Here is a 24,619-nt window from a genome sequence, read left to right on the forward strand (position 1 = left end):
TGAGGGGCAGACAGGACTTATGTACACGACAGGTAACAAGAGGCAGGTGAGAATAATCAAACTAATCATGGGCACACAGGAGGGGAGGAGCGAGCGCACAGACAGAAACCATGACAACAGAGACGTAGTAGAACGGCTGGGGACAAGACGTGACACATCTGCCAAAAGGCTTTACATGTAACATGATGGTACAACCACGACGATAATGAGAACAGTAAATTAAAACACAAATTAGAGACACTAAAGTGGATGGAACATTAGCATGATAGGTCTATATGTGAAAATTATGTCAGCAGTAAAAGTGTTAAAACATATAACTAAATCAACTTGGCATTGCTGTATTCAAAACAAAGTGATATCAATAGTAATGCAAACTTTGTTTATTTGCTATTTCTTCCAGTTTATTTGTTATTGCTGTATTCAAATCATAGCTGTATTCAAATCACATTAAAACTTCCAGTTTACTTTTTATTGCTGTATTCAAATCATATGTTATCCTGGTCAAATTTCAGTTTTCTTTTGTTTCTCTCTTCATGATTATGGTAGTATTATAGGTATGGGTAGTGTCAGGATAGGAATGGAGCAGGGCAACCAAATGCAGCTTGGACTAGGGTTTATTTAGGGAAAAGGGAATTGGAATGGAGCATTAAGGGAAACAGACAGGAACTGTCAAACTAATCTAACATCATCACAAAACACCAACATGACTGACTGACCGACAGGGAGGGCAAACAGAAAACGACCGAGGGAAAAACAGAAAGACAGGAACAACGAGAGACAGAATAATCCGACCACTTCAGCGACCAGCGTCTGGACCAACCTCCTCCACCAGCTCCCGTCCGCAATGCCGGATCCACGCCCATCGCCGGAGCTCTTGCCAGTGGCGCCGGACTCGCGGCCGCCATCGGGATCCACCTTTGCGCCACCGGACCAGTGAACGTCGCCGGACCGGCGGCTGTCACCGGACCCGCGGCCGTCATCGGACTTCGTGCCAGCAACGCCGGACCCGCGGCCGTCGCCGGACTTCGAGCCAGCTGCGCCTTACCCCGCTCCCACTGCTGCAACACGTGGTGGCTCCTGCTGCTGCGCACAGCGCTGACTCCGCGAATGCCACCGATTGCGGCCCCGCCTCCCGCATGCCGCCGATTGCAGCAATGACTCCACGAATGCCGCCGAGTGCGGTCCTGACTCCCCCGAATGCCGCCGAGTGCGGTCCTGACTTCCCCGAATGCCGCCGAGTGCGGTCCTGACTCCCTGAATGCCGCCGATTGCGGCGTGGACTCCCTGAATGCCGCCGATTGCGGCGTGGACTCCCTGAATGCCGCCGATTGTGGCATGGACTCTCCGAATGCTGCTGATTGCGGTTCTGTTTCCCCTTTGCCGCTGTGCGCGGGGAAGACTTTGCTGCTGCCGGTTCGAGCTTTGCCACAGACCAGTGCGGTCATTTGGACTTGTGCGCTCAGTGATGAGGCTTTCTGCGGACCGTGTCGGCTGGCCCGCCGTGCAGCGAGGAAGCTCTCTGATCGCCACTGGCCACGTTCGCCGGTCTGTGTGTGTCGATTTCGGATAAATAACTGAGTGTGGCTGCTTAAAACACTTAATTTTTGGAATAGGCGACAAAGGTAGTCATCCCCATATGTGGACTTCAGGGGAAATCTAAGTTGAATACATAACCCAGGGGTGTCCAAACGTTTTTCAATGAGGGCCACATACATAACCATATACGTAGGAGGGGGTGGGCCACTTACTAGAAATTAGGTATATAGGCTTAAGTGTATTAAAGTTAGAAAAATAAATTAAAAGTGCGGGATCAAATCTGTTGAAGAACAGATTGAGTTCATCCGCACAGTCCTTGTCCCCACCAGCTGGTTTCCGATCAACCCCTTTAACCATGGCCCGAGATGGATTGCAGACCCCTCCAGATGTTCCTTGCGTTGTTAAGCTCCATTTGCTTCTCTAGCCTCCTCCCGTAGTTCTCCTTCCCCTTCCTGATCTTCAGCCGGAGTTCCTTCTGGACTCTACGCAGCTCCACCACGTCCCCCGAACCAAAGGCTCTCTTCTTCTCATTAAGCAGAGCCTTAATCTCAGAGGACACCCAGGGTTTGTTGTTGGGAAAACACCGGACCAACTTGGAGGGCACAGTGGTCTCCACACAGAAATTAATGTAGTCCATAATGCAGTAGGTCACGCTGTCAATGTCACTGCCATGGGGGCTACAGAGAGCTTCCCAGTCTGTATTCTCAAAGCAGTCTCTGAGCCTGGCAGTAGATTCCTCAGACCACAAAATCACAGACCTCCTCTCAGGTGGACGCTGTTTCACCACCGGGGTGTAGTCTGCGACCAGATGGACGAGGTTGTCATCCGAGCGCCCTAGTGGGGGGAGAGGGAATGAGGTGTATGCATCCTTGACATTAGCATACAACAGGTCCAAAGTTCTATTGTTTCTGGTGTGGCAATTGACATATTGCGTAAAGGTGGGGAGGGAAGAGGCCAGGGAAGCATGATTGAAGTCCCCGGAGATGATGAGGAGGAGATGATTCTGATTGATTTATTCATAAAAAGCTTTGGTAGCTCATTCTCAGAATAGCAGCCTCAGATTTCTTCTTAGACATAAGATTTACTGTTCAGAGAAAAAAACAATAAAGGGGAAAATGGGACGGGGATATTTCAAGCTTGTTAAATATTTAAGTTATTAGGCTTAGCATCATACCTATTGATGTTCGTTTGAAATGGTTATCAACAATAACAGACTGAACTGGACTTAAAAACAGAAGCGTATATAATTTTTGTAAATTATTCTGGTGCGTATCAGCTGCGCTCGGTATGTAAATCAGGCCATCCAGCTGCGGTGATACGATGGCACTCGTGCCAAAAATCTGGACAAACGTCACTTGATCAAGGAGCAAATCCACATCAGATGAGATCAGATGACTGTGTGTGCACTATGCACAGCGGTGTGTACTCTATGTGGTAACAAGAAAAACGCAAGAACATAGTGGGGAAAAAATAGGCTAGTAACAGAATTGATGTGCATTATTGTTATTTGAAATATTCACTCTCCCAATGTCTCTGAAATTTCCTGCACTCGCTTTTTAAATTTTGGTTCGTTGGTTCTGCCATGTTTAGTATCTTTGGGTAAATTTCTTCTTCGTCTACTTTTGTCCTTTTTTGGTGGCAATCCATATGAAAAAACAAGCAAGTGGTGGAAGGAAGCGGTGACTTATTACCTTGCTATTTTAGCTAGCTTATATTACATGTTCCCCACAGGGTAAATTGTCCAAAATGTGCAAAATAGTCTAAAAGTATTTGACCACACTGTTTTTACTGCAGCCACAGAATCCAATAATGCCATACGTTATGGCAACATGAGTGGAGCCAAGATCCTCTGTGTTGGAAGATGGAACACAAAGCTGATCAAAGGTAGCAGAGAACCGACTAGCAGTAAAACGGTTACAAATTGTACGGCTGCATTTGCCAGCAGTAGGTTCAACAGCAGCACAGGAAACCACTACACCAAACACCACAGTCAAATGAATGGAAATCACATTTTCCAACACTTTCCAAATTGGAACCTGTAGACCCTTAAGCAAGGACAAGATATAAAGTATGTCCTTGCTTGTGAGTAGGGCCAGACACACTGCTCTTAATCTTTAGCTGATGTTTTTTTGGGGCAGAACACATGATTAATCAAATTCTCCATGAATAGGATGTGATCATATACTGTAACATGCTTTCAGCAAGATTATTTGCAGTCATTTAGAAACTCCTGGCTGTATTTGGGAGGACGGTAAATGACAGCACCGATCACAGGAACAGCCACACCAATTTAAAAGAAAGTGTCACCGTTTACATTTAAAATTATTTTTAAAAATAGTAGCCTTTCCTCTACCACAAAACGAAGTTCTTCGAGTGTCCAAGTAAGAACATGCAGGCAGTAAAATTTCAAGCATCGCACTTCGCTCACGGGTGCCAGTCCAAGTCTCCATCAGGCAGAGGAAATCCATTGGAAAGATAAACAATTTGTTTGTCAATCACCAGGCGATTAACAACGCCATCCTTGTGAGAGCAGCAGGAGTGCGTGACTCTTCTGTTGGGCGAGCTCTGTGAAGGTCCCTCAAAAACTGATCCACGCCGCATCGGGGGACGCACGCACAACAGCACAGCCTCCATAGGAGAGACGATTGGTAGAAGGCAGGAGTCGACAGGGTCCAGAATGCAACACAATGAATAAACCAAAATATTTAAAAAAACTGGTAATAAATACTCACAAACTTGCTCTAAAATATAATTAGAACAAACAATAAACACTAACTGTAATGAAAAAAAAGTACTATAACCCTGTTTCAAACTTTTCCGATTTGGTTCAGATAAAATGGACGCCTGTGGTTTTGCTGGCGATTCAGTTTTTTTGAAGGATCGATTCAACCCTATATTATTGGGTATGTATTCAAGACTCAACATGAAAGTGCATGACACAAATGATGTCCAACCAAGTTCAAATTTCAATCATATGGTTTTTATGAGGCCACTTTTGGCCTGATGTTAAATATATAAGGTATAAACATTAAAAGGAACCAGGATCTAAAATACATCATTTATCCATTTTAGGCTTTGGTCCAGACCAGTGGGACAAAGTACAAGCGTGTTCATATGTTACAAAACAAGACCTAAGACATGGACCTGACCAGCAGCAGGAAGCTTTCAGAACTGCTGTATCTGTGCCACATATGTCATCTGAGTCAATAGATTAACTACTGACTGCAGCTCAAGATAGCGTTCCATGAATGCGTGCTTGTTCAAGAAAATGAAGCAGAAATGTTCTAGGTTTGCTTTGATCAAATTTTAAGGCCTTGTAAGATACTCAAATCTGATTTTGTTCTTCTGCATATGTAATGTGAAGATGTACTTTGTTTTTTGTAGGTATGTGTGGAGCAATACAGAGTAACTCATGGGAACACGCTGTCAATAAAAGCATTAGTATAAACAAAAAAATCCCTTTATTAGCTTCCAAGTGGAAGGTTATGCTAATGGAGCTGTTAAAATTACTATAAAAATGTAAACTCTTTTCCTGATTACAGTATTTAAGTGTTTAAACAAAAAAAATGCAAATATAATATATGTATATTTTTAACAATAAGATCTGTCAACATTACACTACAGGTAACAAGGTAACACTGTTTTTCACACCCATTCTGTGCGATCTTCAAAATCTGTCAAGAGTCAGACAGAGTCATTTGCCAAACTGATAGAGGATTAAGTCCGGAACACGGTCTGCCGCCAAACACCAGTAGCAGGTCAGGCAAATGCTGTGATATGTCGTCATCCTCTTCTTCGAGCAATTCCTCCTCCGTGCAGCTCCAGTGCTTACTAAATGCTTTATTTTCAAATGTTAGACAATTTTCTCCCTGATGCACATTTTTTTCCAGTAAGACACTTTTGTCCAGTTCTGTTGCATTACTAATAGTTTTGAGGTGGCGTTTCTCTAAAGTGAACGTTTGAAGCTCTATAGCACCCTCTGACCCTAGAAAAGTGAGCGGGGCAGGAAAACATTTGTTTTGGAAAGGCCTACATTTTTCCTCTTGCAGCTTCGGGTGGGTCTCTGAGCAGATGCTGGTGGTGTCGGCTGTGTACTTGGGACCCAGACCAATACAACAGTGGTGCATCTTATCCGGAGAGCTTGATCCCGGCATTGTGTTTATTTGCCACCATGTATGAGTGGAGAAGTTGTACCTCCATAAACAGTTCTTTGGATAGTTCAGGCTTTCTCCACCTCCAAAAAGAAGCATGCTGTCCTTGTAGGCTACCGCTGAGTGACCAATTAATTTTGAGGGTCCAGACCTGGGGAACATATCAATAGGTGTGTTTAGGGCATTTGAAATTTTTCTTGGGGTGTAGTTATATTTATGCCATCACCATGTAATCATTTGTTTAAGACGTATGCGAGAATTTAAACACCACCACTCCACTTGTCAATTATTCTATTAGCCTAAGAAAAATAGTACATATCTGGTAAATGGTTAATTATTCTATTAGCCTAAAAAAAATAGTACATACCGTATTTATTCTAATTATCGCCCATATTCTAATAATCGTGTGTGTTAGCGATGACATAAATAAAAAACATTGATACCTCTAATTATCGCCCATGCTGCTAAAAATTCCCCCCAAAACTTACGTTTTCCTCCGCGACCGCATGCCGACATCATTGCGCAAGTTTAAATATGACTGATTTGACAGCACGTCTAATGTCCCTTTTAAATTGTTTTTTTCCATAAACTATGATACAATTACACTCGTCACTCCGCTACAATATCCTCACACAATTACGTTATCGGGGCGTGCGCTTGAACAAGACGATCGCGATAACATGACGTGCGCAACATGTGATGTACGACGGTAAGGTGTCGCATCGATGGAGCGTCAATTGACGCACCCCGCTGTTAGAGGTAGATCAAAACAGCCGCTGTTCTAGTGTTAAGAACACCAGTGAGATGCAGCTATTGCATACTACATAAGGAAAATATACATATTATCGCCCATTTCAGTGCCCCTTGGCGATCAGACAATAAGTGTTCTCTATTAATCGCCCACCCCCCCTGTTGGACATAAACCTTCTCTAATTATCGCCCTGGGCGATAATTAGAATAAATACGGTATCTGGTAAATGGCATTTGAGTGGTGCAGAATGGTGTCCTTACACTAAATAGAGCTGTAACTTTGTTTAACCCTAAAGTCTTCTCAGTAACTGACCAGAGACAACTTCAGCCAGGCCTGTTAAAATTGTTCACATCAAACCAAGGCAATTTTGTCCTTTACGGTAACAAAATCATCACAGGACAAAGTTACGGTGGCTGAACTAACAAACACTTTACACAATGGTCACAGTTATCTCTCCACTGACTGTGGAAACAAATTGAATACAAAAATATTCAGTGACATCAAGATTGCAACAAAGATGTCCTGTGGTTGCACGAAAACCTAGGCTTTAGTTGAAAACGTGTTGGCAGCATTTAGACAAGGATGTTTGTCAGCAGAGCTTGAGAAAGCCCAGTATTTCAGCATCTGTTTGGATGCATCAAATTCTGGCCACATGAAGGTGATTCCTTACACCGTTCAGTATTTGGTGAATTACCGTCAATTTCGGACTATAAGCTGCAACTTTTTTCTCAAATTTTGAACCCTGCCGCTTATAGTACGGTGCGGCTTGTATAGGATTTTTTCCGTGATTTATGTGATGACTTGAACACTTTTATACACTCGTAAAAAGGCTGTGGACCGCTGTTGTGTGGCACCGCTTTGCTGGCCGAGAGATATGTGACACGGTCACTGGGGAGAAAAGTGGTGTGTTGATCGCATGTCCATCCGCCAGGCAAATAGTGCCGTATAATTCAGACAAAGAAGAGGGAACGAGATCAAGACGGACATTATATGAAGATGGCGGCGCGTGCACACGCAGCGGCCTCTCTCTGTCCCGAACGGTGTTTTGTTTTGTCGGTTAATGTGGGTTTGTCCGACAGTTTTGTGTGTTCGTCTCGTCGTACCGGGTTGTGCTACAAGTGCGGCGGGCTGGTTCTGCTCGACATCGGCGAAAGCGAGTTTTGTGGTGATCTGGACTTTGAAGCGGGGACATTAAAGGCGCTCGGTCTGCTCCGTCCTGGAGCGTCGCCGGACTCGCCTGCTATTCCTCCCCCGGTTGGGCGTCCGGGCCAGGCTGGCGGCCAACCCAGCTCGCCCGGCCGTGCCTTCCATTCTTCTGGCGAACGTTCGATCGCTGGACATCAACATGCCTGCTGAGTTCTACGGACCGGACAGTGCGTAACTGCTGTGCATCTGGAGCGGATGGCGTGCTATCGGGCGGACCGGGCCATTGTACGAGGGGGAACATCGCGAGGAGGTGGGCTGTGCGTCTACATCCGTGACGAATGGTGCCGGGACTCTGTTGTGGGATGCTAGCACTGCTCGCCACTGGCGAAGTTTGTGATCTCCAGGCTGTTGGGGTCCTGAACTCTCTCCCCCGTTGTTTTACTTGTATGTTAATCGTGTACTGTGTCTCGTCACCGTGGGATAGGGGAAACGAAATTTCGGTTTCTTTGTGTGTCTTAGCATGAAGGAATTGACAATAAAGCTGACTCTGACTCTGACTCTCATTACTGAAAGGAAGCATTTATACACAAACCGTCATTATGGGGGACAAAAGAAATGCATATTATACCGCTTTTAAGTTAAAGGCAGTCGATTTGGCCCATTGTTGATGACATCGTGTTGTGTCACCCTTTTCTTTCTTTATTTCCCAGTCGCGTCTACGCTGGAGCTATACGTGTAGCTCGCTAGTTTAATGTAACTTAGCGCTTCGTGCATTAAAATTACCATGAACAGACCCTCATAATGAAAAATGCTAGAAGAAATGCATAAAAGCGATGACGAAAGAGAGACTGAGAAAGTGTGTGGTGAAGGACATCTAACGCTATTCCAATCGGACACTGACGAGGAAAACTTCGATGGTTTCAGTGCACAGGAGGAAGATGAAGACGGCTCTTTTTTTACTTTTACTGGTACGTTTTTTTAACCAGACCTGTTCGTGCTGTGCTACCGTGTTGCTCCTGTGTTACCGCCGCGTCTCAGTGACTTTTACCGGTAGGTTCTTTTTAATCCAGCCCTATTAGTGCTGTGTTACTTCCGTGTTGCTGCGGTATTACTGCCGTGGCACAGGCAGTGTTTGGAAATGTTAAGGTATGTTATTAAAACTTTAAAAAGGCTTTCTGTGTCCTGTCTTTCTTTGTAGATAACTCGCTTGCACACTTCCGTGTTGCTGCGGTACTACTGCTGCGTCACAGGCAGCTTTTAGAAAGACATGTTAAAGTATGTTATTAAAACTTTAAAAAGTCTTTCTGTGTACTGTCTTTCTTTGTAAATAACTCAAGATTCAAGATTCAAGAGTTTTTATTCGCCATGTTTGAGCGTGCCAAACAAGGAATTTGACTTCGGTAAATCACAGCCTCTGTTCAATATTTAGGTGACTAACACTCAGGACATGTGAAGAATGGCAAATATTGTCAAACATCCCCTGATCTTAAACTCGTGCGCAGGTGCGGCTTATAGTCCGGTGCGACTTATATAAGAAAAAAACTAATTTTTTAAAACTAACGAATTTTAGCTGGTGTGGCTTATAGTCCGGTGCGGTTTATAGTCCGGTGCGGTTTATAGTCCAAAAATTACGGTAAATTGAATCCAAATAGACTTATCTGTCTACTACTGTATGTACTGTATGTGCCAAGTTATTTCAGTTATATGTCCTTCTATGTATTTGTTTAGCCAAGAGCAGCAAGCAGCAGAGGCACAGGCAAGCACAAGCAAAGCACCCACCACACGCTAAGCAATCAGGTAAGCTGTTTGACATTACACTTTACATTGTTACATTTGGTTATTCTTACAGACAGTGAAAAATGACATTACTTGATTTTATTCCACATAAGAAAACAGAACCCATTATTTATTCCCCTCTTTCCCCCCCAACACTGCCTCCAGGTGTCCACAACAACAAAAAATGTTGAAAATAAACTAAAAATAACAAAGGCCTGCTATTAAATAAAGCAATTAACTAAACAAATAACTAGTAAGTGTCATTTTTACTAATAAGAGCTATACAACTGTAGCGTAGAAGGGTGATTTTTATTTTGGGTTAGATTTGCTTCCAAATAAAAAGGTCGATTTGATGGTCAAAATTTACAGGATTTTTGTCATACACAAGTGGCAACCCTAGTTGGCATTGGGTCTTGGACTTGAATGCTATCACAGCTTTAATCAAGTCTGTATAGGGTCAAAACCAAAGGACAAACGTAACTTACTTAGTTTTGAGTGAACTCCAAGTGTAGGTGGCAGGATTCCATTTCCAGAAATCTCTCTGCTCTCTCAAGCCTTTCAAACCACCAAACAGGTACATGCAGCTCTGGTAGACCATTGCAGAGTGACTGTGTCTTGGACCTGGGCTAACAGATCCCTGGTCCAAACTGGTGAGCAGCGACCAATCCATGGTTTCTGTAAGGCAAACGGACACAAATATTAACTCAAAGAATACAGTGATCCCTCGTTTATTGCTGATAATTGGGTCCAAGATAGGGCGATAGGTGAAAATCTGTGATGTGGAATCAATATTTTTACGATATCCGCACAAGACTTTTATAATTTTGTTTTTAAACACTTTACAGTATTTTTAAACAATTTGTTGTATTTTAAACACTTTTAAACATTTTAAACTTAAACTGACTTTTAGAAACATTCTTTAGGGCTTCAGTATGAGTCAAAGTCACACAAAACACGACCGTAAACGTGCTCTAGCCGTGCTGGCCGGCTGACACGCTGGCCGGCTGACGCGTCCTCACGCTGGTCCGCTAAACACTTTTTAAACATTTTAAAGTTGATGATGATGATGATAGAACTTTATTCATTCCACAGCGGGAAAATTTACTTGTCACAGCAGTGTACAAGAGTACAAGAATACAAGTGCCAAATTTAAAAAAGGATAAATAACAGACAAGGACAAAGACAAGTGCCACTAGTAGCGGTAGAGACGAAACACAATTTTATCAAGCGCCACGCATGCTGTAGAGTCTGACAGCAGCGGGAATGAAGGACCTGACTTTTAGAAACATTTAGACATGCCCGCGCGCTGGTCCGCGGTGTCGTGCATACCCAATGCAGAACTGCACACGCTAATCAGTGCTGATCGCTGCCACCTATGCCCTTGTTATCTGCAGTGGATTGTCTGCCTCGATACACGTATGCCTGCCACCTGGTTCTGCTATGCCATCTGATTCCCGTTTGGCTGATCCGCGTTGTAGCGCGATGCATGTTTCCTGAATCACTGTTTAGCGAAAGCCTGTCTTATGATCTGCTCTGGACTCTATTTGGCTCAACCTTCTTTCTGCCTGTTCCCGACCACGAGCTTGCTATGCCAGTCTGCTTCGCTGAGGCGCACTTGCTGACGGGCTCGTCTGCTTGCCTCGTCGTCCTGCCTGCCGGCATTCCAGCCCTCTTTGTCTCCTTTAAACTAAATAGGCTTTTATTATTATTACTACTATTATTATTATTATTATTATTATTACCAGAGATGGGGACTCGAGTCACTGTGACTTGGACTCGGGTCGACTCGAGTCGCTGTTTTGATGACTTGTGACTTGACTTGACAAAAAATGAAAAAACTTGAGACTCGACTTAGACTTGGAAGTTAAAGACTCGGGACTTGACTTGACTTGAGACACGATGACTTGAATGACTTCAGTGTTATTTAGTTTATGTTTTCAGTTTGAATATAAAATTAATCATACATTTAAAAAAGTATTATCGATAACACGGTAAGAGCGCAGGCTGAGAATGGCGTTGTCATGATTGGATCACTACCCTGTCAATCAATCAGTCGTGCCCTGTCTACCTACCGACCGTGTTTATTGGAGAATCACGCCCCTTTATATCAGACATGCGCAAACATGTCAGCGGGAGCGGTACCGCGAGTCAACACCTTCGGCTATCGCAATTACTTTTATGACGGCAAAAGACGGACAGCACAGTGCGAGATATGCAACAAAAACATTTCGGACAGCCAGACGACAACTTCAAACTTTGTCCGTCATCTGAAGAGCCATTCTGCCAAGTAAGTGCTTTTGATTTATCTAAATAGGTGTGTGTATATATACATAGCTTTAATGCAATGAATATGATGATGAAACTGAATTACCGTTTTTTTCCAAGTATAATGCGCCCCCATGTATAATATATAAAATATAATATAATAATAAAAATGGCATGTTGATGCTGGAAAAAAGCCTGTACCCATGTATAATACGCACCCAAATTTGGACTTTTTTTTTAAAATTTTTTTAAAGTCCCAATGATCGTCACACACACGCATCTGGGTGTGGTGAAATTTGTCCTCTGCATTTGACCCATCCCCGTGTGATTTTGATCCATCCCCTGGGGGAGAGGGGAGCAGTGAGCAGCAGCGGCGCCGTGCTCGGGAATCATTTGGTGATCTAACCCCCCAATTCCAACCCTTAATGCTGAGTGCCAAGCAGGGAGGCAATGGGTCCCATTTTTATAGTCTTTGGTATCACCCGGCCGGGTTACTTAAGTCCGTAAATGTAAAATTATTTCAGAAAAAAGATCATCTTTGGGAACAACCGGATGTTATTCTGCCGGTCAGTATCACTGTGCATGCAGTAGCAAACTCGATAGCGAAGAAATATGTGAGACAAAAATTGTTGTACCGTGATTTTCTTAAAAAAAAAAAAAAATTGTACCCATGTATAATGCGCACCCCAGATTTTAGGACAATGAATTAGTTAAATTTTGCGCATTATACATGGAAAAAAACGGTAAGTAAATATGACTTAATATGGAGCAAGTTAATAAATAAACACTACAGTTAACTTGACTTGGACTTGACTTGACCTATTTAAGGACTTGACTTGGACTTGACCTATTTAAGGACTTGACTTGACTTGACTTGACTTGCCCAAGACAAAAATGACTTGGGACTTACTTGAGACTTGAAGGTTAAGACTTGAGACTTACTTGAGATTTGCACATGTGTGACTTGGTCCCATCTCTGATTATTACTATTATTAGTATTATTATTATATGTACTCAATGGTTGTTCGTCTCTGTGTGCCCTGCAATTGGCTGGTAACCGCTTCAGGGTGTCCCCCACCAACTGCCCGATGACTGCTGGGAGAGGCTCCAGCACGCCCGCGATCCCAAGCGGTGTAGAAAATGGATGGATGGATTATATGTACTCACCACAATCCAAACTCCAAAATTCTCGAGATGATCCCTTTATATCTATGAAGCCGCCATATACCAGCATGGATGAACCTATCACCACCGCACTGTGGCCTTTTCTGTTGGTTGGCATTGGTGTCTATAGCCATGAAAATGTAACACAGAGACACAAGTTGGTTTAGTTATGTAGTGACATTTTACCTCAAGGCACTTGAAATGGAATAGGTCTAGACCAGTGGTTCTTAACCGGGGGTGCTCGCACCCCCTAGGGGTGCGAGAATGCTTCCTAGGGGGTACGAGGATACCCTGGGGGAAATTTAAAATTTGGGGGGGATAATGGTCGGGTAACCGAAAAAAGTGACAAATTCTGGAAATCAAGAAGTCATTGTGTTAATTGGCATTAGGGATAATGCTAATTAAGCCTTACTTTATAGCTGTAAAGTAAACCGATTATTATTATAATAATTATTTAGGGTTAGGGTTAGGGGTGCGAGAACTGGTTGGTGATTGAATGGGGTGCGAACAAGGAAAAAGGTTAAGAACCACTGATCTAGACCAGGGGTGGCCAACCAGTCAGAGACTAAGAGCCACATTTTTTACTGTCATCGCAAAGAGCCACATCATACACATGAGCACACATGAACATACCCCCCACACACACACTCACACACACGCACACACACACACATGCACACTCACACGCACACACACAAACACGCGCGCGCACACACACACACCTCTGCTCAGCCAAATTTATTGTGTGACATTATCATGTCACGCACCAACATGATAATGACAAATTGACTCCTACTGTACTAAAACCACAGACCAAAGACCACATTTTCAACAATGAACATTGTGTGCATTGTCTCACACAGACAAACTCTCAGTTCAACAAATTCCACAAACAAAAACATAAGTTTTTTCATTTACTATGTGTGGCGGGACAAACCATTCGTTTTAGTTTGTCGTTTTCAGGAGACAAGATTTCAATAACGTCACTGAGGCATTTTTTAACGAACTCCACTTCATTGTATGGCTTTTTAGCCCGTGCAATGTTCCAAGCCAGTTGAAACAATGCAAGCGTGACAGTCTCTGAGTGCTTCGTAATTTTTTTGAAAAACTGTACCTATGTTTCTGCCTGACTTTTCAAAGTGTCTAAACTTGTGCTTGCGAAATTCAGTCCCTTTTGGAAAGTCCTTATCGATACTGGCATGAAGTGAGCTGAAGTGGCGCTGAACATTTGAAGCTTTTAAATGCGCTAATGACGTCCGACATATCAGGCAGAATGGCTTGCCATTGCGTTCAACAAAAAACAACTTTAACTCTGTTAAAAACATCCTGTGTTCATCGTCATATATTCGTTTAGCTGTGCATTTTTTCCTTGCCATTTTGAGAGCGAAATTGACACTCCTCAAATGGGTTTGTCCCTCCTCCTTTGCGGGATTTCACCTCACGCGCATGCGCGTTTGACCAAAATACCATATTGAACTCAAGCGAAGCAAATACGCACAAAAAATAAACACAAATGTTGATATGAACGTAAAAGAGACGCATGAAACCAGCCAAAGAGCCGCATGCGGCTCGCGAGCCGCGGGTTGGCCACCCCTGATCTAGACCATGCTCACTCACTTATTCACTGACAAACATTGATCAATCGCTCAGATTTTGAACATAATAATTCATTCATTCATTCATTCATTCTTTCATTCTCCGTATCAATTATCCTCACTAGGGTACTGGCTGTGCTGGAGCCTATCTCAGCTGGGCGAGAGGTGGGGTACACTCTGAACTGATTGCCTGCAAATCGCAAGGCACATCTAGACAAAAACCATTCACACTCAAATTAACATTCATGGACAATTTAGAATTTTAGAGCATTCAATCCACCTGGTATGCATGTTTTGGGATTGTGGGAGAAAACTGAAACATGGAGAACATGCAGGAGAACATGCACACTCCACAAAAAAAGAGTCAAACCCACAACCTCTGAAGTGTGATGCGGATGTGCTAACAAGTTGGCCACCAATAAACATGCAAATGTTAATGAGTATTTTTACTTTTTTTGTGGTTTTCATCACTTAATGTCTTATATTGTAAAATTTAAGTACATATAATTTATAGAGATCTAGCGTGAGAATGTGATGATTTTGTCACTCGATTCACAGAACGATAGTGGTGAGTGGTTGGGCAAGGTAGTTGAGACTGCAAAGACAGAAGTAGTAAGTGAAAGGGGATGACAAAAGAAACACTTTGTTCTTTTAGCAGTAATTGTATAGCATATATTGGTATGTTTTTGTTTGGTCCATGGTCTTTTTTTAATTTGAACCCAACTTTCACATTTTTTTTTAAATTTGTTAAATCATAATTTATTTTTCCAAGATATTTGATGCATTAAAAAAAAGTGTCAAACCAATTCATCGATTAATAAAAAAAAGCCAACTTCACATGTCACCATTAATTGATTTTCATATTTTCATGTGGGTGTTAGTTTTTGCAATTTGCTAATTAATTGAAGCAACAAAATAATGAGAAGCCCAATGGGAGCGGAACGAGGGCTTTTTAGGAAGCCGAGCCTAAAGAAACGGCTCTCGTAAAATAACTACAATTCCCATCATTTTCTAAAACCACAACACAAGCAGGTTCGTAGATTTTTCATTTTTTTCCCCAACTTTAACCTGACATTACATCAACAGGAAGCAGAACCTTTTTGTAAAAGAGCAAAATTAATTTGAAAAAAATGCAAAGAACAAAAACATAACCTTACCTTAGGAACATTTGCTTTTCTTGGACAGTGCACCCATTTGAGCTTTACTTAAATAGACAAAAAGAACAATGTTGGAAAATGTGATTCCAAAGGAAAATATAAACCAACAAGTTGTGCTGTTTTGTCACATAACTTTAGTAGTAGTAGTAGTAGTAGTAGTAGTAGTACCAGTAGTACTACTAGTAGTAGTAGTAGTAGTAGTAGTAGTAGAAGTATTAGTGGTAGAAGTAGTAGTCATATCATCATTAAGAAAATGACTTAAAGGTTACTGTTGGCTGTAAATGCCCTCCCGAAAAACACATTCAATTTGATTGTCTGCTATGCAAAGGCAACTCAAAAGCTGGTGTGTGTTCAATTCTAACAGTCCATCTAAATTTCTGATTCACGTGTTGAAAAGGTTCGACGGTATGTATATGTAGTTTTTACTGTATTGAAATGTGTCTTAAATAATTGAAAGGACAAAAAATGGACATTCCTTATTCAAGAAGAGCTTTCAGCAAAGCAAGATAAAACTCCGGATGAGGCTTTTTCTGCCATAACAAAAAAATTGAGTGATGCACAGACATTTATCCAAAAGGTTCCTCCTTTTAAAACCAAATAAAACTTTAAGAGGATTAATTGCATTTCCATTCAATCAAATGGGAAAGGCTACTTCAATTTACAGATGTTTCGAGATACAAACGGGTCACAGAGCATATTATGATCATAACTTGAGGTACCACTGTAGTAATGGAGTGAGTAGCCAGTCGCATATTCCAATTTGCAGATTTTTTTCAAGATTTTTTCACAACCTTATTTAGGAGGCAATTTCTGTTGTTGCTGTCGTCTCCCCCCAATAGAGAATGCTTTTAGCCAGCGCTACCCGTGTTTTTTGGAACAAAAAAACAAACAAAAATAAAAATATATAGTTAGTGTCAATTATACTGTATAAGGCAGGAGTGTCAAACATTTTTTTCGCGGGCCGCATTGTAGTCATAGCTTCTTTTGGAGGGCCATTATGACTGTCAACCCAAATAAATGTATGAGCACCTCATATTGTATACAGTAAAAGCTACAAAACAAAATGACAAATAACTCGTTTCCAAATCAGACGAGTAAAAACTGGTCAAATGTTTTAAAAAATATATATTATTAAAAGTGAAGACTATTTGCAATTCTACTAATGACACACGAATTTGATGCACAATTTGTCTTCGCGGGCCACATAAAATGATGTGGCGGGCCGTATCTGGCCCCCGGGCCTTGAGTTTGATCCCTTATACTAAAGGGTCCATTATAGCAGCAGTAGTATTTATTGCGTTTGAGCTAATGTGCAGCACTTTGTTACAGCTGTTGTTTTTAAAGTAAAGTTTAGTTGATGAATGTAGGAATTTTGCATGTCCTAATTATATACAAATAAATAGAACAGTGGAAATTTTGGGAGTGGATGGGCAGTGTATCCGCATAAAGTCCTGAAGATACCATATGCTCCGTTGAATAGGTCAAAAGGAACTTTGGGTGTACTCTGAAGAGACTATGCACCACTTGTGAATTTAAGTAGCAAAAGAAAGAAGCACATTGGCATGCAAGCATGTTGCAACATGTTTTGTCTTCATTAAAAACCTTACCTATGTCAAACACCCAGAGAGGACATCTCAGCGGAGTGTATGCTGAATCCAATGTGCCTCCAAACACATATATAAAGCCCTGAAAGTTCAGATTAATAAATATATTCCAGTCATTGTGAGAAATCTGACATTTTCAAGCATGTATGTATATTTAAAAAAAATACAACATTTAAGAACTAATAGAAAATAATTTTCACCTTATGAACAACCATAGAATGTTCCTCCACTTCTTCTGGTGCGGTCTCACCCATGCAGCTCAACTCTGTCCATTCATTACCGACTAAAATAAAAGCATTGAAAAAACGCATTTCAGAAGAATGGTAACAAAGACCTTTGTGAAAGCAGCAGACTTGGGACGAATCCAATTGTTTAGCATGTATTACAATATACAATATACCAAGCATATGGAAAAGCTTGCACCGGGGCCCTGCCTTGCCTGTGTGCTGGCCCGTGCAGAACACAGAGATAATCAAAAGTAGGCTAAAGAGGCCTTTTAAATGTCTTATTTAAAATTATTGAAGGAAACTTTCATTTCAACTTTGCGATTATAGAGTTTCAAATTAACATAGTACCCACAAAAGTCACATTCATTTTGGGCTTTTAATGTCTCATTTGAACCGCTCTTTGAGTGAAGTAAGTTTTTATCCCTGGGTTATCCTTTATGTAAGCACGTCAGACATGTTGAAAAAACAAAAAAAAAACTAAGAACTGTTTCAAATTGGGGAAAATGCCTAAAATGGCTTCTTCAAATCAAATACTTAACAGTCATCGTTTGTCTATGGCTTACCTACACTGTACCTCCAAAAGTCCCTCAGAGTGCTGTTGTCTCTTCCTCCCAGAATATAGACATTCCCCTCATAGCTGCAGCAGGCATGCTTGTAGCGATTACAAGGAGCACTGATGCTCTGTGGAAGTTGGCTCCACAGGCAGGGATTATTTTGACTCATTGTTAGTCCATGCCAACCTTACTGCACCATTTTCTAAATGGGGAAAAGCAAACCAGAAAGGAGGAAAACGGACGTAAGCAACACATACTTTCACAACCCTCATGAAAACGGATTTCAAAGGTTAATTTTAGTGGCAGACATTTATTTGCACAGCAGTCTCTGAGACAGAGCGATTCCATAACTTTTGAGTTTAATACATTCTGTGTGTGCTAGTAATGTGATTTATTCATATTGCAAATTATAAATAAGAAGCAGGATTCTGGGCTGATGTTGCGTTCAGTGAATTTCACTAGGTGATGAATAAAATGTCTCTTACCACCTCTCGTTCTCTATCTGGATTATAAAAAGTCAAGATAACCCATCTCAAGTTTTTGCGATATAAAAAAATAAGAGCAATAAATAATTTCAAAAGATTTTCCATCATTAATGTGTCCTATACCTGTATAAATCAATTGTTATTGTATTTTAAATCATTTTGAGAGCAGAAGTGAAATAATGTGGTTGCATAACTGGGACGTGGCTGTGTTAATAACAATTAATCATATTTAAACTCATGTTAAATGGGCGTCAGGACACATTTGCCACCATTTAAACTGCCTCTGATTAACCTCAAATAATGGTTGTCTTCGGATAGTTCTTCACAAGGTTGACTAGAATAATATGCATTGGAAGAATGGCCCAAAAGCCCTCAGGACACCTGTGCCATCCTTTGCAGTTGTGCCTCTAAAAGGGTACACTATTGATTAATACTGGCCAGGGGGGTAATAATTTTGGATTTCTCCTTTTTTACCCTTTTTTGTTTAAACTCATTGCATCAATAAACATCCATCTTCTTCCGCTTATCCTGATCAAAGATTCACTTTTGTCTTTGTAGTGTATTTGTTTTATAAACAACAAACGTGTTGTTAATGGCATTTGGCAAGTTTTGTGAATAAATCAAGAGTAATTTCTTAATGGGGGGGCTAATCATTTCAGTAAACATCCATCCATCCATCTATCTTCTTCCACTTATCCTGCTAATCATTTCAATAAACATCCATCCATCCATCCATCTTCTTTCGCTTATCCTGATCTAAGATTCACTTTTGCTGTGTAGTGTATTTGTTTCACAAACAACAAACGTGTTGTTAATGGCATTTGGCAAGTTCTGTGAATAAATCAAGTGTAATTTCTTAATGGGGGGGCTAATCATTTCGGTTACAACTGTAGATTAGTAGTTCCTCAGAAATGTGTATATTAGAAAAATAACACGCTACTTGGTAACACATTACTGGCATCACTGACCATAGTAGTTTTTTGGAATATTTTGTTATGGTCGAATGACACCAAGTTTGAAATTTTTAGGCCATAATTCCAGAATTACAATAATTCATTACATTCTGCCACAGCCACAAAATTACAATGTTTTATGGTCCACGCTGAATCAGAATGTGTCATGTTAAACTTTTAAGACAAAGTCCAAACTGTGAATGCCACACGCCACAGTTGAAATATTTTTTACTAACTACAAATACATCTTTGATCATCTATTTGTACCAGAACCGAATAGTGAAATGCAGAACTTAATGCTATTCCATTACACCTCAGAAAGATCACACCTCAGAAAGATCAAGGCAGGGAAGGCCCCGGGCCCAGATGGCATCTGTCCGAGACTGCTCAGGGACTGTGCGGACCAGCTGAGTGGCGTGGTCATGTACCTGTTCAATCTGAGCCTGAACAAAGTTCCAGCCCTGTGGAAGACCTCCTGCGTGGTCCCCGTACCGAAGGTGCCGCGCCCCAAGGAGCCTAACCACTTCAGGCCTATTGCCTTGACTTCCCACCTGATGAAGACTATGGAGAGGATCCTCCTGGGTCACTTGCGTTCACTGGTGGGAGTGCAGCTGGACCCCCTGCAGTTTGCTTACCGGCCTGTTGTTGGGATGGACGATGCAGTGATTTATTTACTGCACAGAACACTGCTTCACCTGGAGGACATCGGGAGCACTGGGAGGATCATGTTCTTCGATTTCTCCAGCGCTTTTAACACCATCCAGCTGTGACTGCTCAGGGTGAAGATGGAGAAGGCGGGTGTGGACCAGCGCCTGCTACATGGACAACAAAGTTCCTCACCGACAGGCCGCAGTATGTGAGGTTACATCGCTGTGAGTCTGACGTGGTGCGCTGCAGCACAGGTGTCCCCCAGGGAACGGTGCTCTCTCCTTTCCTTTTCGCCCTGTACACTTCAGACTTTTCCCACGACACCGCACACTGCCACATCCAGACGTTCTCCGACGACACGGCCATTGTTGAATATGTTTCGGAGGGGAACGATCTGGAATACAGGACGGTCATCAAGGACTTTGTCAGCTGGTGTGAGCTCAACCAGCTTCAGCTGAACACCGGCAAGACGAAGGAGATGATTGTGAGCTTCGGGAGGATAGCACCCCACTTCACTCCGGTGAACATCCAGGGATCGTACATTGAGGGAGTGGAGAACTACAAATTCCTGGGTGTTCGCCTTAACAACAAACTGGACTGGACTGATCACACCCACGCCCTGTACAAGAAGGGCCAGAGTCGCATCCACCTGCTGAGGAGACTGAGGTCCTTCGGTGTGTGCAGGGCTCTCCTCAGGACCTTCTATGACTCTGTGGTGGCCTCTGCCATCCTCTACGCTGTGGTCTGCTGGGGTGGGGGCAGTACGGACCGAGACAGGGGGAGACTGAATAAGATGGTCAGGAGAGCGAGCTCTGTCCTGGGCTGTCCCCTGGACTCCATTGAGGTTGTGGGTGAGAGGAGGATGTTGATTAAGCTGAAATCCATCATGGACAACACCTCCCACCCCCTCCATGACATTGTGCAGTCCCTGAGCAGCTCCTTTAGCAGCAGACTATTACACCCACGGTGTAGGCAGGAACTGTTCCGCAGGTCCTTCATTCCCTCTGCTGTCAGACTTTACAACACGTGTGGCACCTGATAAAAAAAGTGTGTTTTGTCTCTACTAGCGGCACTAGTCTTTGTCTTTGTCTGTTATTTATCCTTTTTGAAATTTTGGCACTTGTTTTCTTGCACTCGTATGCGCTGCTGTGGCAAGTAAATTCCCCTGCTGTGGGATGAATAAAGTTCTATCATCATCATCATCATCATTACATGGCAGAAAGTATAATGAAATAATGAAACCATGATTATTTAACATAATGATCAAGAATAAGCAAACTACAACACATAACTCCATTCCATTTACCAGTCAGCTCCACAAAGAGTTTTGTATGTTGAGTCAGTGTCTCTTAGTCGTTATGGAGAGCTTATAAGCGTTCCAACTGGGACTGCTATTATAGGCGCTATCATTAGGAGTGAAGCGCACCACTCGAGATTTCAAACGCACAAGATAAATTGGCAGTCTAAAAAATAGCCATGACTTAACCGTTTTTGGAGTAACACTGATCTCATAAAAGTGCAAAATAAAAATAGCAACAGAAACTAAATAGTAACATGTGGTGGTCTTAAATAACATATTCAATGTGTTCAATAACACTGCACTTTTACAATTTGAATAAAGTCATATGATAAGGGTATATTTTATTTTTAATTATGCTGACGTTCCAGACTGCATTACTATGTATGACCAAGTACTCGGGTATTCTCGAAAAATGTCTCATCACCTTCCCAACATTGAACTTTACTATTTTGTTTAATTTATCTGTGCCACTTGTGCAAACAGCCCGAAAGTCACGAGAGAAGGTCACACATTGTCCAAACACCTGCTGTTTGCTACAAACTGTCTTTGTTATTAAGGGTTATTAAATAACTGTAGAGTATATATAAGGTGAACAACAATCGTGAAATTGCAATAGATCGCGGGTGTGCTGGAGCCTATCCCAGTAGTCATCGTGCAGTAGAAAGGGGACACCCTGAACCGGTTTCCAGCCAATCGCAGGGCACACTGAGACAAACAACCATCGGCATTCGCACTCACACTTACGGGCAAATTGGAGTGCTCAATGAGCCTAGAATGCATGTTTTTGGGACAGTGTGTTCAATTACACAACAGCTGAAAAGAAAACGACTTGGGGAAGCAGTTTAATTCTATATTTTCGTCCACTTTAACTGGTGTAATCAAACGCCAAATTCCGTGTCGTGCGATAGGAAGACTTTAAATCATGTAATACATCGCCACGGTTGAATTTCCTTTGAGAGGCATCGTTGTCGGAGTTGTCTGCCGTATAGCAGCACCTTAAGCACTGCCGGGAATGTAAGAAAAGCATATGCGAACAGTGATATGCTTTTTTTTTTTTTTTTTTTTTTTTTTTTTACAAATTTTCAGTCGACTGCGAAGCAAACAATAATAACGGTAAGGTTGAAGACAAGATGTGGGACGAGTCGACGTCTCTTCGGTTATAAGGTTTCTGATGTGACTGAAACTTAACGCTATATGCGTAGGTTGTTCTTGAACGATTCCATATCCGAAAAACATTCAGTAATAGTGTATAAAATGTATTGCTTACGAAATCGTTGCCGCTACTCTTCCATCAAAGGCTGCCTCGCAAAAATGACTGAAGATGCATTCAAGCTACCTCGTAAATTCAATGTTTAGTGAGGAGGTTGGATTTACGCTAGTTTTCTCAGGAATACAATTGGTGTTATTTCTTTAGGGGGGGGGGGTACGTAAAAATGTATAACTATTTAACTAAATCCACGCTTCCCTTGTCTTCTGAAGAAGAAACATGCCTAGCCACAGATGCTTTCCCCAAAATGAACGCATTATCGTTGAACGCATCTGTATTCCGGAGGCTGGACAAAGCGAAGGGAAGGAAGGGTGTTGGTTCAGTGCATTTAACATGCCATCCATAATTTAGTTTCAGTTCAATATACCATTCGGCATCAGATGACACTAAATTACAAAAGTCCGATTATGTCACGTTTAACTTTTAAATCCAAATCGCTAAACCAATGCACGACAAGAATGTTAGTGGTATAGTAAATATTGACTGTGACCGCAAAATACCACTGTTGAATTCAAATACCAACAGAAGAATGTGCCTAAAAGTAGTTTCGTCATTGATGCGGCAATGAACATTAACCAGCCACTGCATAGGATCCGTGTCTCCTATGTGAAGAGAGAGCAATCATCCTCAGGCGCCTCGGGTGAATAACAGCTACATATGGATATTACGTTTGGGAAAAAATAGTATAAAAAATGGAAAAATCACTGGGTTTTGTTTAAAAATAAAAAATATATATCAATACCGCTAGATTTGGTTGTTTCTTCCTCGTGGGGATAAGTGGTTCAGAAGATGAAGCTATGGGACGAGTAAGGAAGTCTCAATAAGTTTCTGACGTTTCTTATACTTCCCAGAAGATGGCGACAGCGCGACGCCTACACATGCCATCACACATGATAACCGTCGAAAAATACGGTTGTTGTGTGTATTGGGGCCCCCAAATTGGGGGTGCAATTTATTATTACGCTCTTGGTTTTCTCTAAATGTGAGTAAAACAAAAATAGGATAGTCATTATACATGCAACTCTAATGACAATTAGAGTTTGTACAATTAATTGTACAATGACAATAAAGATCTATTCTATTCTATTCTATTCTAATTAACCAATAAAATGTGGTTTTCAATCGTGGTTCAACAGAATACGTTTAAAAAACTACCTCATGATACTGTCCTGGTAAAAAAAATGGCACCCATAATTTAATATTTTGTTGAACAACCTTCTGAGGCATGAGCCTCTCAGTAGGTACTTATGTCCACATGAGCAAGTTGAGCAGCCATTTGTCTCAAGTTTGAAGGATGCTTTCTCCAGATGGCACACTTCAGCTCCCTATGCAGATGTTCAATAGGCTTTAGATCAGGGATCATTAAAGGCTACTTCAAAGTCAAAGTCAAAGTCAGCTTTATTGTCAATCCCTTCATATGTCAAGACACACAAAGAAACCGAAATTCCGTTTCCTCCATCCCACGGTGACGAGACATACAAGTAGGCGACACAAAACAAAAACAAGAAGGCACAAACCATAAATAATAAATAATAAATAAAATAAAATGAGCGATGAATAAAAACAGACCAATAACCCATTGAATATGAGGGGCAAAACCGAGCCAGTGAGCATACAGCAAGAACAGGACGCTACGCTGAAAGGGGGAGCGAGTTCAGGATCCTAACAGCCTGGAGTACGAAGCTGTTGGAAAGTCTGGTGGTGCGGGAGCGCAGGCTCCTGTACCGCCTCCCAGAGGGCAGAAGTTCAAACAAAGAGTGAGCGGGGTGACTCACATCACTCACAATCTTGGTCGCCTTGCGAGTGAGATGGGAGGTGTAAATGTCCTTCAAGGAGGGGAGAGAAGCACCAATAGTCTTACTAGCCGTTTTCACAATGCGCTGCAGGGCCTTCAAGTCTTGGTCAGTGCAGCTGCCACCCCAGACAGCAATACAGCTGGAGAGGACGCTCTCAATGGTGCCGCGGTAAAAAGTAGTCATACTTCAGCATAGTCCAATTTTTTGCTCTTAGCCATTTTTGGGTCGGTCTTTCTAGCTTTGT

General features: G+C 42.0%; 1 protein-coding gene across 3 annotated transcripts; it reads right to left on the bottom strand.

Annotated features, from left to right (window-relative positions):
- Positions 1-1,457: 1,457 nt before the first annotated feature.
- Positions 1,458-22,812, bottom strand: si:dkey-3d4.3 (actin-fragmin kinase). Of its 3 annotated transcripts, none has more exons than XM_037239340.1 (8): positions 22,580-22,812; positions 17,936-18,128; positions 17,346-17,428; positions 17,149-17,227; positions 15,542-15,588; positions 12,793-12,913; positions 9,846-10,035; positions 1,458-1,547 (listed from the first exon to the last, which is right to left on the bottom strand). In XM_037239340.1, exons 2-8 carry the CDS (start codon positions 18,093-18,095, stop codon positions 1,460-1,462), a joined length of 768 nt encoding a protein of 255 aa, XP_037095235.1. In that variant the 5' UTR covers positions 18,096-18,128; positions 22,580-22,812; the 3' UTR covers positions 1,458-1,459. The 3 variants fall into 3 exon arrangements, with proteins under 3 accessions (XP_037095235.1, XP_037095234.1, XP_037095233.1); XM_037239339.1 differs by lacking the exon at positions 1,458-1,547 and adding an exon at positions 4,963-5,838 and having other exon boundaries at positions 18,001-18,128; XM_037239338.1 differs by lacking the exon at positions 1,458-1,547 and adding an exon at positions 4,963-5,838.
- Positions 22,813-24,619: the final 1,807 nt, after the last annotated feature.

Source organism: Syngnathus acus, chromosome 21 (assembly GCF_901709675.1).
Source record: "Syngnathus acus chromosome 21, fSynAcu1.2, whole genome shotgun sequence".
Taxonomy (NCBI): Eukaryota; Metazoa; Chordata; class Actinopteri; order Syngnathiformes; family Syngnathidae; genus Syngnathus; species Syngnathus acus.

Coding starts and splice junctions, on each gene's coding strand:
- si:dkey-3d4.3 (XM_037239338.1), bottom strand. CDS start 18,095: ATGAGTCAAAATAATCCCTGCCTGTGGAGCCAACTTCCACAGAGCATC. Junction 17,429..17,935: donor CTTTTGGAGGTACAGTGTAG/GTAAGCCATAGA, acceptor CTTTTATTTTAG/TCGGTAATGAATGGACAGAG. Junction 17,228..17,345: donor ATTCTATGGTTGTTCATAAG/GTGAAAATTATT, acceptor CTGAACTTTCAG/GGCTTTATATATGTGTTTGG.